Source organism: Mirounga leonina, unplaced genomic scaffold (genome assembly GCF_011800145.1).
Source record: "Mirounga leonina isolate KUSES-001 unplaced genomic scaffold, KU_Mleo_1.0 Mir_171, whole genome shotgun sequence".
Taxonomy (NCBI): domain Eukaryota; kingdom Metazoa; phylum Chordata; class Mammalia; order Carnivora; family Phocidae; genus Mirounga; species Mirounga leonina.
Window position 1 is genome coordinate 19,510,002 of NW_023270436.1, and position 12,979 is coordinate 19,522,980.

The following is a 12,979-nucleotide window of genomic DNA, read 5'->3' on the forward strand; positions in this document are numbered from 1 at the left end:
CTTCTTTTCTGTCTTCAAACAGAGAAGACAGACACCAACTTTTCAATCGTAGGTGGGTTTTGGACAAATGCATTATGGCCTCTCCTTAAAAAGTATAAGCTCTGGGTTTGAATCCCGCTCCCTGTGTGAGCTTGGCCCAGACACCGCCCCTCTCTGAGCTTCAGTTTACGTATCTCTAAAATGGGAATGAAATGTCAGGTTCTACAAGGATGAATGGGGTGGGCCCTGTACACTCGTTAAGATGGTGCCTAGTGGTATGGAGTATGCAGTCATGCTGTATCAACTCTCGCAGTTTTGATTTTCATGTTGATTCTGGGGCTGGAAGAGAATTAGCAGCAGTGGGAGGAAGGGGCACAGGTGAATTCAGGTGTCCCAGAAGCCAGGGGCCACACTGCGGCCCAGCTGAAACACGACATCTGAGCTGTCCTCTGTGTCCTAATGGAAGTCCTTCTTCCAGCTCCCTGCAGTGTGAGCTTCTCCGATCCTGAAGGGTACATCGACTCCAGTGACTACCCACCGCTGCCCCTCAGTAGCTTCCTGGAGTGTACGTACAACGTGACGGTCTACACTGGCTACGGTGTGGAGCTCCAGGTAACTGCAGAAAGGTGCCCAGATAGTGCCTGCCTCTTCCAGCAGGAAGTCTCCGGAGGGTTGTCTGACTCAGGCTTACTGTTATCATCCTAACTGATTTGGTTCCTTCTTTGCCCTAAGCAGGGCAACTTGAGCTGGGCTTTGTTGAATGAATAGGAGTTCCGAACTCAATGCACAGCTGAAATAGGCATATGTGGAGGAGGGGGACCTGTTGATAAATTGTGGGGCATTATACTCAGAAGGAAAGTCCTCTTATACCCTGTATCAAACACAGACACACACACACACGCACGCACACATGCACACACACACACACACAGGGAAGCCCCAGCAATTCAATTTGATTCATAAAATTTTGCCTGTAAGTGAAGAATGGAAAAGCAGAGTGGCATAGTGCTCAAACATCTGGGTTTAAGTCCCAGCTCTACCCGTGAAAACTGTGTGACTCTGGGCAAGGGACTTTACCTCTCTGAGCGTCAGTCTCTCCATCAGGAAAATAGAGATGATAATGCTACTTTACAGACTTTCAGGGTGGTACAAACATGACAACGCCCAGAGCATTCAGCCAGAGAGCCTAGCTCAGTGTGTGTTACCAATTATCCTCACCCTAGTTCCTGGCCTTCCCCAACTGACCCCCCCCATTTTTGAAAAAAGGAACAAGGAGGGGTGCCTGGGAGTGGAGAACTGTCCAGTTCACTGCCCCACAGGAGAGGACTGGAAAAGAAAGCTCCTACCACTTCGTGGTGGCAGACCCTTCCAGGCCAAGGTTGGAGGTCTGGATATGTACCTTTTTCTAATGGACAACAAAAAGCCATCAAAAGTTTTGGAGCTGGGCTGGTTGTGACCTAACCAGAACTTTATTTTAGGGAAGTTTTTCTGATTTGCATGGGAAGGATAAAAGGTGAGCCCCTCAGCAGCAGGACCTGTGGTCTTTGCAGCCCCCAGAGCTTAGCACAGTGTGGGGCACATAGTAGATACTTCATAAACGTTCATGGAATTTAAATGAGCTGGAGGAAAGTTACAGTCCATCTGAATCTGGCACTCAGTGGTCCCTTTCCTTCCACTTGGTGTCTAACACTGTATGGAGCTCTTTACCAGGTACAGAATTCCTTCACTGAGTACCTACTATGTACCAGTCATGGCTACTTACACTGGGGGACATGGTGGTGTGCAAACTGATGCAGTACCTCCCCTAAAGGAGTTCACTGTTTTATGATTGAGACAGACATACTTAGAAGACATTAGAATGCTTGAAAAGGTCTCTCGTGGGTATTTATAGGGGATGTTACAGCATCACAGTGCACAGACGGGCAAGCTCCTTGGTAGCAGGGAAGGTCTCACAGGGAAGGGCAATTTTAGTGGGGCTTTGGTGAATGAACAGGAGTTCATCAAAAAGGAAAAAAGAGTAACGTGTATAATCTGCAAGAGGAAGGGCTCGTGGGGGAGGCCAGCCCTGCTTGGGTGAGGGGCAGAGGGGCCGGGATCCCAGACCTCACTAGGAGAGGCATAAAAATCCTAACTGGGCACTGGGAACTGACTAAAGTTCCCACACAGCCCCTACTCCACTTGTATAATGTCTTTGTGTGCAACTAAAGTATCCCCCCTCTTTCTCCTCCAAATCTGGAAAGTGGACTTGGAAAATCCAGTATGCAGTTCTTTGCAGAAGTTCTGGGAGTTAGAGCCACTGTTTTATAGCATAAGAAAGTGGCTTTGAGAATGCCCTAGAAATGAGCCCCCCACTCCATCTTACAAGTTCATGCAGAAAGGGGAAGAATGAATTCAACCTACATAAATATTTATTGAGCACCTGCTATGTACCAAGCACTCTTCTGGGCACTGGGGACACGGAACAAATGGGAAAAAAATGCCTGCCTTTGTGGAGCTTACATTCTGGTGGAATGCCGTATTCTGTCTTCCTGGAGTTTGGGCTTCAGGCACAAGCTGATCAAGCCCTTGCCCTCCCCCCACCATCTCCAGGAGAACTTACTCCAGCTGCCAGTGTGCAGGAGGCTCTCTTACAGGACTCATCCATGGACACTTACAGATTTTTGCAGTACCTTTGCCATGCAGCTTGGGTTCACGCTGGTCCCTCAGTCCTTGGGGAGATGAGGGGAGTCTAGATGTTTCCAGGGCTCTAGTTGTTTCCAAGGGGGCTTGTCTGTCCCCTTGACTAGGGGCTGGCTGAGGGCTGCTGTGTTGGCATCGTCTGGGGTCCTCTGGCAGCTGCACGGCCTGGCAGGACCCTGTCTCAAGCACAACTCAGAGTTTCTCTCCGTCTGCCCCTGCCTGTTCGCAGGTGAAGAGCGTGAACCTGTCTGACGGCGAGCTGCTCTCCATCCGCGGGGTGGACGGTCCCACCCTGACTGTCCTGGCCAACCAGACTCTCCTGGTAGAGGGACAGGTTATCCGAAGTCCCACCAACACCATCTCTGTCTACTTCCGGACCTTCCAGGATGATGTCCTTGGGACTTTTCAGCTGCATTATCAGGGTAAGCTTGCACCAAGGCTAATGGGGGGGGGGGGGAGTGGTGGCTGTTTCCCTCTGGAGCCAAGGATTCTCAAACTTTTCATGCCAGGGATCCCTCTGGCAGTTTGGTAAAACCTCTGGACTCCCTCTCAGAATCATGTTTTTGAAAGCATAAAATAAAACCTACGCAATTAAAAATGAAACCAGTCAGATTGAATTACAGTTGTCAAAATACTGTTTTAATCTGCAATGTCATCATCCCTGTGCTTCTTTATTAACACATTAAATGATAATCTCCCCCGGCAACTCTGATAATTACTATAATTCCAAAGTACTGAGGAACATAAGAAATATGCCAAGATATCTACTATGATATAAAAATGTCTGTGATTTCTCTTGGTGACGAAGTCACAGGTTCTACAAATAGGTCACAGTCTGTTGCCTACATATGTGGTTGAAGGAAATACCACAGTTTGGTTAAAGGTAAATGGAAAACCAACACACCACTTTTTTCCACTCAGATCCGTGGCTCCTGAATTTTATAAATGAATCCCCAGGGGGGCCCACAGACTTCCGGTAAAGAGCCTCAACCCCTGGGGGTCTGGCTCTCTCTTTTCTTCTGCAATGTTTCTTTCTTTCCTTTTTGTCTGTTTCTGAGACTCCTCTCTTGCTTTCTGTTCATCTTGCTCTTCTCTCTCCCTTCCTTCCTTCTTCCTTCTTGGTCCCCTCTCTCTTTCCTTGCCTCTTTTACTTCTTCCTTTCCTTCTCTCCCTCTCTTCTTTCCTTCCCTCCATTCTCCCTTCCTTCTGGCTGGCTGACTCTCTCTCTCTCTCTCCCTCTCATCCCATTTACCTACCTCTGGAGCCCTTCCCATGACCTCAGGTTAGTTCCCTGAGCCAGAAGCTCCTCTGTATCCTTGCCAGATACCTGCACAGAGAGTGGAGTCCGCCCTCACACATCTGGATATTTGGGCACTGTCCATGTTGGCATCATACTGACTGAACATCTGGAAAAACAGTTCTCTTGAAACTTTGCCCTTAGATGTTTCTGAAACAGGGGGATGAGTGTCTATGAGAGTACCTGCCTCATCACCACTTTCCAAGACTGAGACAACCCGCTGTTGTCTTTGTTCATTACAGAATGGGGGTGAAGAAATAGCTTGTAGAGCCCTTGGGTTGGATGTAGTCCTCTCAGTGAGTTCTGGGATTACCGATATCTCATGCAGCGGGAGTGATGAGACCACACAGCCGAAAGGGGCAGCTAGGATGGATTTCACATCCTCTTAGGAAAATTGAGGAGCTCAGCATGGCCACCTAGAGCCTTCTACAGCTCCCAGCTAGATGTTGGACTAAGGAGGCTCTATCTCGGTGTTTCCTGCTTAATCCTTACTGCCACCGGTGAGGTAGGGATGACTGTCAACTCCACGGAAAGATGAGGAGAGCCAAGTTCAGGGCACTGTGTCCCTTTCTCAAGGTCACACAGTTTCTAAGGGATGGAGGAAGAACATAAACTCACATTGGTCTCCTCCAAAGGCCACGCCTGTGTGTGCCAGGATGGTTATTTTCAGGCTGTCCTATCCTTTAGTATTTCCTGAAGAGCTGCCTATTCTAGTTCTGGTCCAAGCATGTGTGCATTTTTAACAAACACCGAAGATGTTCGTGCTGGTAGGACTAAACTTACCTGAGTCATACGGACCCTCTTACGCCCAAGGAGAAGGCCGTTCTGCGTCCACATGGAGAGAGGCTCACAAGAGGTGTGGGAACTCATTTTCCACCCCAAACCTGTGATCTCTGGTTAGACAGGGTGGGGACCTTGGAGCCCAGAAAAAGTGCCAATCTGGCGGTCTCCTCATCATATGATCAACGAGAGTTCCAAAAATACCCACATACCGCCCCCCGCCAGTCCGCTCTGGAGTCCACAGGGGCCTCATCTTTTCTCCTCAGCACAAATTGGCTCCCGGGATGTGGGTCACGTTCTTCCTCTCCCCGCTCCTAAGGGATAACCGTCTGCCTTTGCATTTCTTCCAGCCTTCATGCTGAGCTGCAATTTTCCCCGCCGGCCCGACTACGGGGATGTCACGGTGATGGACCTGCACCCAGGCGGGGCGGCCCACTTCCACTGCCACCTGGGCTATGAGCTCCAGGGCGCCAAGACGCTGACTTGCATGAATGCCTCCAAGCCACACTGGAGCAGCGAGGAGCCCGTCTGTTCAGGTACGCTCCCACCTCACCGGACCAGGCATGGATAGTCCCCTCAGAGGCGAGACAACAACCCCAGGGCATTAGACTGACCTCAGGGATAGGTGCACAGCCCAGGGGAAGAGACTGCCCCCAAGACGGACAACTGCTGCCATTGAAATCTTTAGTTTGTGATAAAGTCCACAGCACCTAAAATTTACCATTAGCCACATTTAGCACATCTGAAACATCATGCAACCATCACCACTCTGTAGCTCTAGAACATTTTCATCACCCCAGAAGGAAACCTTGTACTCATTAGCATTCGCTCCCCACTTTCCCCTCCCCCCACAATGCTTGGCAACCACCAACATGCTTTCTGTGTCAACGGATATGCCTATTCTGGACATTTCGTGTAAAGGAGGTCATATAATACCTGGTCTTTTGCAACTGGCTTCTTTCACTCAGGATCATGTGTTTGAGATTCACCCATGTCATAGCATGGGTCAGTACCTTGTTCCTTTTTGTGGCTGAGCCATATGACCTTGTGTGGTTATCAGTGTATTCACTGGTGGACACTGGAGTTTTTCCCACTTTTTGGCGATGATGAGCAACGCTGCTGTGAACATCTGTGTACCAGTTTTTGTGTGGACGTATGTTTTCTTTTCTCTTGGGTCCACACCCAGGAGTGGAACCGCTGGGTCATATGGCAATTCTCTCTTTAACGTTTTAAGGAACTGTAAAACTCTTTCCCGCAGAGGCTTCTCCTTTTGGCTTTCCCATCCAGCTTGTGTGAGAGTTCCGATTTCTCCACATCCTCGCCAGCACTTACTATGTTATTATGTTTTGTTTTCATGATCCTGGCCGTCCTGGTGGGCGTGAAGCTTTCTCACTGTGGCTTTGATTTGCATTTCCCTGATGGCTAATGATGCTGAGCAACGTTCCTGTGCTTCCTGGCCATTTGTAGATCTCCTAAGAAAAGTATCTATTCAAGTCCTTTGCCTGTTTTTTTTTTTTTTTTAACTTTTTGTCTTTTTATTGTTGTTCTTTATATATTCTGGATGTTAGATCCTTCTCAGGAATGTGATTTGCAAATATCTCGTCCCACCCTGTGGGTTGTTTTTTCACTTCTTTTTTTTTAAATTTATTTATTTATTTGAGAGAGAGGGAGACCATGAGCAGGTGGAGGGGCAGAAGGAGAGGGAGAGAGAGACTCCACAAGTAGGCTCCCTGCTGAGTGTGGAGCCCGACTCCACCTGGGGCTCGATCCCAGGACCCTGAGATCACGACCTGAGCCAAAACCAAGAGTTGGAGGCTTAACTGACTGCGCCACCCAGGCGCCCCATGTTTTTTCGCTTCTTGATGGTATTCGCTGATGCAGAAAAGCTTTTCGTGTTGACAAAGTAGCATTTATCTGTTTTCTTCTTCTGTGGCTGTGCTTTTGGTATGCCTGCTGCCACATTTTGAACCCAGTCAATAGATACTGAGACGTTGCCAGGGCTGCCGTAAATGTTCACAGCAATACTACGTGATGAGAACCATTACTTCCATTTTACAGATGAGGAAACAGAGGCTCATGGAGGTGAAGTTACTTGCCCAAAGTCACCAGACAGAAATTGAAACGAGTCCAGAGCCCTTCTCTCCTGAGCTGTTTTTCTCAAAGCGTGGTCTACAGGCCAGCAAGATGATTACCGATGTATAATCTTGGGCCCCCTACAGGACCAGCTGAATCAAAATCTACATTTTAGCATGACCTTGTGTGATTCGCGCGCACATTATAGATTGAGGAGCTCTGGGTTATGTCACACTGTCCCTGTACCCCTAGGCATAGCCTTGACCATCCTCAACTATCAAGAGAGCAAAACCTTATTAGATTCTCAAAAGTTCCAATGGTGGTCAGGAGAGCATAGGTCGCCTGTAATAACTGAGCACCTACTATGTGCCAGGGCACAAGCCAAGAACAAGGAGACTACTGGGAACAATAATAAATTATTCCTTCCTTCCAGGCATTCAGAGTCAGGGGAATCTGAAAGCAAATGAGGCCTGATGACACATTCAGAGATTTGATTGTTGCAGTATTGTTCCCCCAAGGCCCTTCAGAATTTTTCTTCTTTGCTTTTTAACAAAAGGAAAAAATCCAAACCATAGGGCAGTTGGGCTCTGTGCCTCTCTCACGTTAATTTTTATCTATGTGTGAAATCAGAGAGGAATTAAGCCTCAATTTGTGCTAAGAAAGATGGATGGGGAGCCACTGCTGGCAAATTGGAGCCAAACAGAGCCATCAGTTGGCTTAATAAGGCAAGTAAGGGGAGCAGAGAGGCAGCCAATGAGCAACAGCTTGGGGAGGACAGATGGCCGGTGCCCCCCACCAGGGACAGTGTCCTCTGTCTCCTCAGCTCCTGAGCCATTGGACAACAATGCTGGCTGTGTTTTGAGCACCTACTCTGTGCCAGGAATGGTGCCAGGTCCCCTACATGCATCATTTCATTGATTTCTCACCACAGCCCTATAAGCAGGGTGGAATCATTAACATGCTTTAATAGTGAACTTGAGGTTCACAGAGTTTCCATGACTTGTTCTAGATCCACAGCAGGTGAGTGGCACAGGTGGGGTTTAAACCTCCACTTTAGGACAGGAAGGCAGTCAGGAGAGAGACAGACAGGCACACAGAGACACAGACAGGCAGGCACACACACACACACACACACACACACACACACACCCTCTGTCCATGGTGCTGAAAGACGTATTGGGGGGGTGGGGAAGGGGCTTCTTGGCAATGTCTTTGCTGTAAATCAGCACAATCCAGAGCAGAACAGAGAGCTATCTACCTTTTTTGCCCACTGCAAGTCCTTACTAGTCATGCAGTCATTCAACAAACATTTAATGAGACCCAAGTTATCTCCTAAAAATAAGAAACAGACTACTTCCTCACATTTGTCTATCTCCCTCCCGTTCACAAATTATTTTTTAATATTTCTTCATTCAATTTTTATGATAAAAGTAAGATATATTCTGGTAAAAAAATTTTTTCAAGAAATTCAAAAGTGTAAAGATAGAAGCAAATCACTTTTGTATTTATGGTCTCAATAGATTTTTGCAAATAGCTCATTGAAATAAGTATGGCAGACAGACCATTTTGTAACTTGTTTTTCCCCCACTTAAAATATAGGGAGCATTTTTCTATATTCTCAAGTATTCTTTAAGAACCTGATTTTTAATAGCATGTGAATGGAGTGCATTTATTCCACCAAACAGCTGTGAATGGACATGTGTGTTGCTTCTCATTTTTTGCTCTTAAAATCATGTCAGCAGTGAACACTCTCATTCATAAATCTTGGTGAAAATCTCCAAATCTTCTTTTTAGCATAAATTCCCAGAACTTTAATGACTAAGTCAGAGTTTGGGAACATACTTTCTAGATTTTTCTCCAAATTGCTCTCCTGAAAGGTCATAGCAATTTGCATTCTAACCAGTTATGAGTGAGAATGCCCATTTCCCACCACCTTTCCCATTGGCAAGTTATGACTGCCTTTTACCTTGACCGATCAGGTGGATGAAAATAGAATACAATCTAGATTTGCCTTTCTTTCATTATGAGTGAGGCTGCATTTTTAGTGCTTACTAAGTGCATTTTTAGTGCTTACTAAATACTAAAAGTGTATTTCTTCTTTTGTGGACTGCCTATTTATGCCCTTGATTACCATCTTATAGTGAAGAATCAGGGCACAGCCAGCACCATGGAAGAATCCTTAAATCACAGTTGTTCCCTACCATGGAACACACAAGGGGGTGGATCCGGTCATGGGATGAGGTCTCCTCTCAAACAAGATGAACCTCGTCCAAGATGGGAAACCTTTTACCATGTCTCCCTCTTTCAATCCTCTTGCTTTACACTAAGGGGTACGGGTGAGGATCTCTCTCTCTGCTCTCCTCTCATGATCACCCCCCCTATTTTCCACCCCAGCCCCTTGTGGAGGGGCTGTGCACAATGCCACCATTGGCCGGGTCCTCTCCCCAAGTTACCCAGGAAACACCAATGGGAGCCAGTTCTGCGTGTGGACCATCGAAGCTCCGGAGGGCCAGAAGCTACACCTGCATTTTGAGAGGCTGTCATTGCATGAGAAGGACAGGTAAGCCTCTGAGGGCTTACCCCAGCATCCTCCTTCCTTCCCAGAGTGTCAGAATGTGGCTAGGGATCTGGAGTCTTGAAATGGCTCATGGAGGTAGAGAAAGGAAGGGCTGGGGAGGCTGGCAAGGATATTAGACACCATCTTCGATCTCCTACTTTTACAGGTAAGGAACCTCAGACATACAGAGGGAAAGGGACTGGCCCCAGGGCGCATATCAGAATAGGGGAAGATGCCTATTTCTCCTGCACATCCCTTTTTGCAGTTATCAAGGAGGGAGTACTCGCTGAGCACCTGCTCTGCACCCAGACACATACTAAGCTCCATGGAGAACCAGAGAGAAGTAGCGAGACGTGGTTTCCAGTTTGATAGGAAACTGATGTGGAAATACTAGACAGGAAGGAGCTAGGGAGAAGTTACAAGGCGATACTTAAGCAAGAGCATGTCTGTAAACTCTAAGTAATACTCATAGAATCCAGAATCTTAAAACTTTCATATTCTATGACTTTATGCTAGAATATTCTCGAATAATCTAGAAAATAGGACCTTAGCTGCTTAGACTTGCTGCCTTAGGTTGTATTCCCTTGGAAATGGACATGGGGACAAGGATGTTAGGGAAAGTCGCTCATTTGGGAGTTAATCCTAGGAAGCACTAATAGAGGCATGGGACAGTGGGCAGGGAAGGGAAAGGAGTCAACACAGTTTGTGTTAATGAGCAAGTGACCGTGGGGGCAGCTGGGGCTCTATCCCCTGGGGGCCTCTAAGAGACTATTGAGCGTGCCTCAGAGTGGTCCTTTCGGAAGGGTGAGGGAGCTGGGGTATTTATCTACCACCACCCCCCATCCGTCATTGGATGAGAGATGCTCCTGGACACATTAACTCCCCAGCACTGCCCCCCACCCTTTGAGCTGGTTTTGTTGACTAGGAAGCCAGGCCCCTCCTCATCCCAGCCACAGTGGACACATGGCAAAATGAACAAACTCTGGCTTCAACAGTTACGCATTTTGGTAACATTAGAAATTCATCTGGGCAGCGTAAGATAAACCCTTTTTATGAGTCACGGTAAAAAAAAAAAAAAAAAAAAAAAAACCACCTCAGAGGATTTTAAAATGTCTGTTTATGACTCCATAAAAGAAATTTATCTAATTTGTATACTATTTCTTTCCCTAGTTTTGCATAATTTCTTTAAAAATACCAAGACTAGCAAGGAGTCAAGTATCAAATGGTTTTAATAACAGTAAAAATGAATACCAACATTTTTTGTAGCACATTTTATTTTTCAGGGCACTTGATCCTGTTGTATTCTCAAAGCCCACCTGTAAGATAGGTAGGAGAGATGGGTTTTTTTGTTTTTTTTTTTTAAGATTATTTATTTATTTATTTGACAGAGAGAGACACAGCGAGAGAGGGAACACAAGCAGGGGGAGTGGGAGAGGGAGAAGCAGGCTTCCCGTGGAGCAGGGAGCCCGATGCGGGACTCGATCCCAGGACCCCGGGATCATGACCTGAGCCAAAGGCAGACGCTTAACGACTGAGCCACCCAGGCGCCCCGGTAGGAGAGATGTTATGATCCCTCCTTTCATGGCTGTGGAAACTGAGGCCCACGATGTGCTGAGACTTACATAAACCCAATTGGTGGAGAATTGGGAAGTGAAAATCAGAACTCCTGATTCCATACACAGCGCTCTTGGGATATCGGAATAAAAGACAGAGCCTGTTAGGAGTCAAATGCTTAAAAAATTTGACTCATATACCTACTCTATCCTGGGCACATTATGCACATGACCTCTAATCCCTATACTCTGATGTAAGTAGGTGTGATTGTACCTATTTTACAGATGAAGAAACAGAGTCTCAGTGATGTGAAGTGTCCTTGTCCAAAGTCCCACAGCTCAAAAGGTCACAGCACTGGGATTCTGGGTTGTCTGACTACCATTCTTTCAGCCCACTAATCTCTTCTTCTCAATTAGTCATAAAAATTAGTACCCATTAATTAGTCTAATTCATTACATCACACACATCATTTTTCCTATGACTTCAGAATCCATCCGTGAGTCTAGGACAAGCATTCTACAGAAGAGGAAACAGGTTGCATAAGGTAGTGCAGCTTGTCTGGACAAGTCAGGGGCAAAGTTGGGATCTGCGTCTGGAAATGAGGCTCCAGAGGTGGCATTCATTCCACAGGTGTAGTGATCCTCCTGTCCTTCCCCCTCCTCCTCCCTCCAGAATGATGGTCTATAGTGGCCTGATCAACAAGTCTGCTCCTCTCTATGACTCCCTCCAAACCGAGAACGTCCCCTTTGAGGGTCTGCTGAGTGAGGGCAACAGCATCCGCATTGAGTTCACGTCTGACCAGGCGCGAGCAGCCTCAGCCTTCAACATCCGGTTCGAGGGTGAGTGTCCCCGGGGGCCTCCCCCATACTGGGTGATGGCGTGGGCAAAGAGGAAGCATGGCAGAGCTGGGCTGGGTCCTGGGAGCTAGAAATCTGACCTGCTAAGGGCAACGGAGACCCAGGCAGCCAGACTGACCCTTTGACTTCCAAAGGCAGACTCTGCAGGGTTGGGAGGGCAGAGGTTTGGATTCCCATTTTAGAGGTGAAAATAATGAGGTCCCAAAAAGCGAAGTGAATGGTCCAAGGGCCCTCAGCTGGTCAACTGGAATTGAAACACGGGATCTGGTGCCCATTTTCCTTGGAGTTTCCCTAAACAGCAAGAGGGGACCCATCTTCTGAGATCGAGCACTGTGAGGAGCCCCTGCTTCATCTGAGCTGCTCCCCCTCTTTTGTATCCCCACCCTAGCCTTTGAGAAAGGCCACTGTTATGAGCCCTACATTCAGAATGGGAATTTCACCACATCTGACCCGACCTATAACATCGGAACGACAGTGGAGTTCACCTGCGACCCTGGCCACTCTCTGGAGCAAGGTCCAGCCATTATCGAGTGCATCAACGTGCGGGACCCATACTGGAATGACACAGAGCCCCTATGCAGAGGTGAGTGGCCCCACTGTCCTCCTCCCGAGGTGCCTCAGGGACCTCCAGCCCGTCAGATGAAAAGGCCAAGGGCTCAGTTTAGAAGTATATCACAAATTTACATAACCAATTTTAGCATTAGAACCCTTTCCAGGGCTCACTATCCTTTGGGTCAGATTTGTTGCTTGTCCTTAAGAAAATTACAAAATTGATAAATTTTTAAAGGTGCCCCTTCCTCCAAGCACAGACCCTGTAGTGCATAGCTTAGTGAAAAGATCTCTGTGTAGATTTCAGCTCCTCTATACCCCCCTTGCTATGTACTTTTGTGCAGTGCACAACCCACCCAACCACACATGGCAGCCCTGAGTTTAATAAATGATGATGATGATGATATTAATAATAGTTGCCAAGGGCTACATGTGCGTTATCTGATTTAATCCTCACTACGACCCTGTGAGGTACATAGTATTGACCCCATGTACAGGTGAGGAACCTGAAGCTGTGAAGTGATATTCCTAAGAACAGACTAAGGGTAACTGGCAGAGGTGGAAATGAAACTTGGGTCTTTTCTGTCCTCAGAGCCCTGTGCTCTGAGCCCCTCTGGACAGCATTGGCTGGGTAGAACCTCATTTCCATGGGCT

The 12,979-nt window shown here is 47.3% G+C and overlaps 1 protein-coding gene across 1 annotated transcript in view; it reads left to right on the forward strand.

Moving 5' to 3' along the window:
* SEZ6L (seizure related 6 homolog like) overlaps positions 1 to 12,979 on the forward strand; it is a 185,024-nt gene that overhangs the window by 118,262 nt on the left and 53,783 nt on the right. Inside the window, exons 3-8 of the mRNA XM_035017248.1 lie at positions 458 to 591; positions 2,888 to 3,080; positions 5,086 to 5,271; positions 9,203 to 9,368; positions 11,592 to 11,758; positions 12,165 to 12,359. Coding sequence (XP_034873139.1) covers positions 458 to 591; positions 2,888 to 3,080; positions 5,086 to 5,271; positions 9,203 to 9,368; positions 11,592 to 11,758; positions 12,165 to 12,359 — 1,041 coding nt within the window. The remainder of the gene's footprint in view (positions 1 to 457; positions 592 to 2,887; positions 3,081 to 5,085; positions 5,272 to 9,202; positions 9,369 to 11,591; positions 11,759 to 12,164; positions 12,360 to 12,979) is intronic.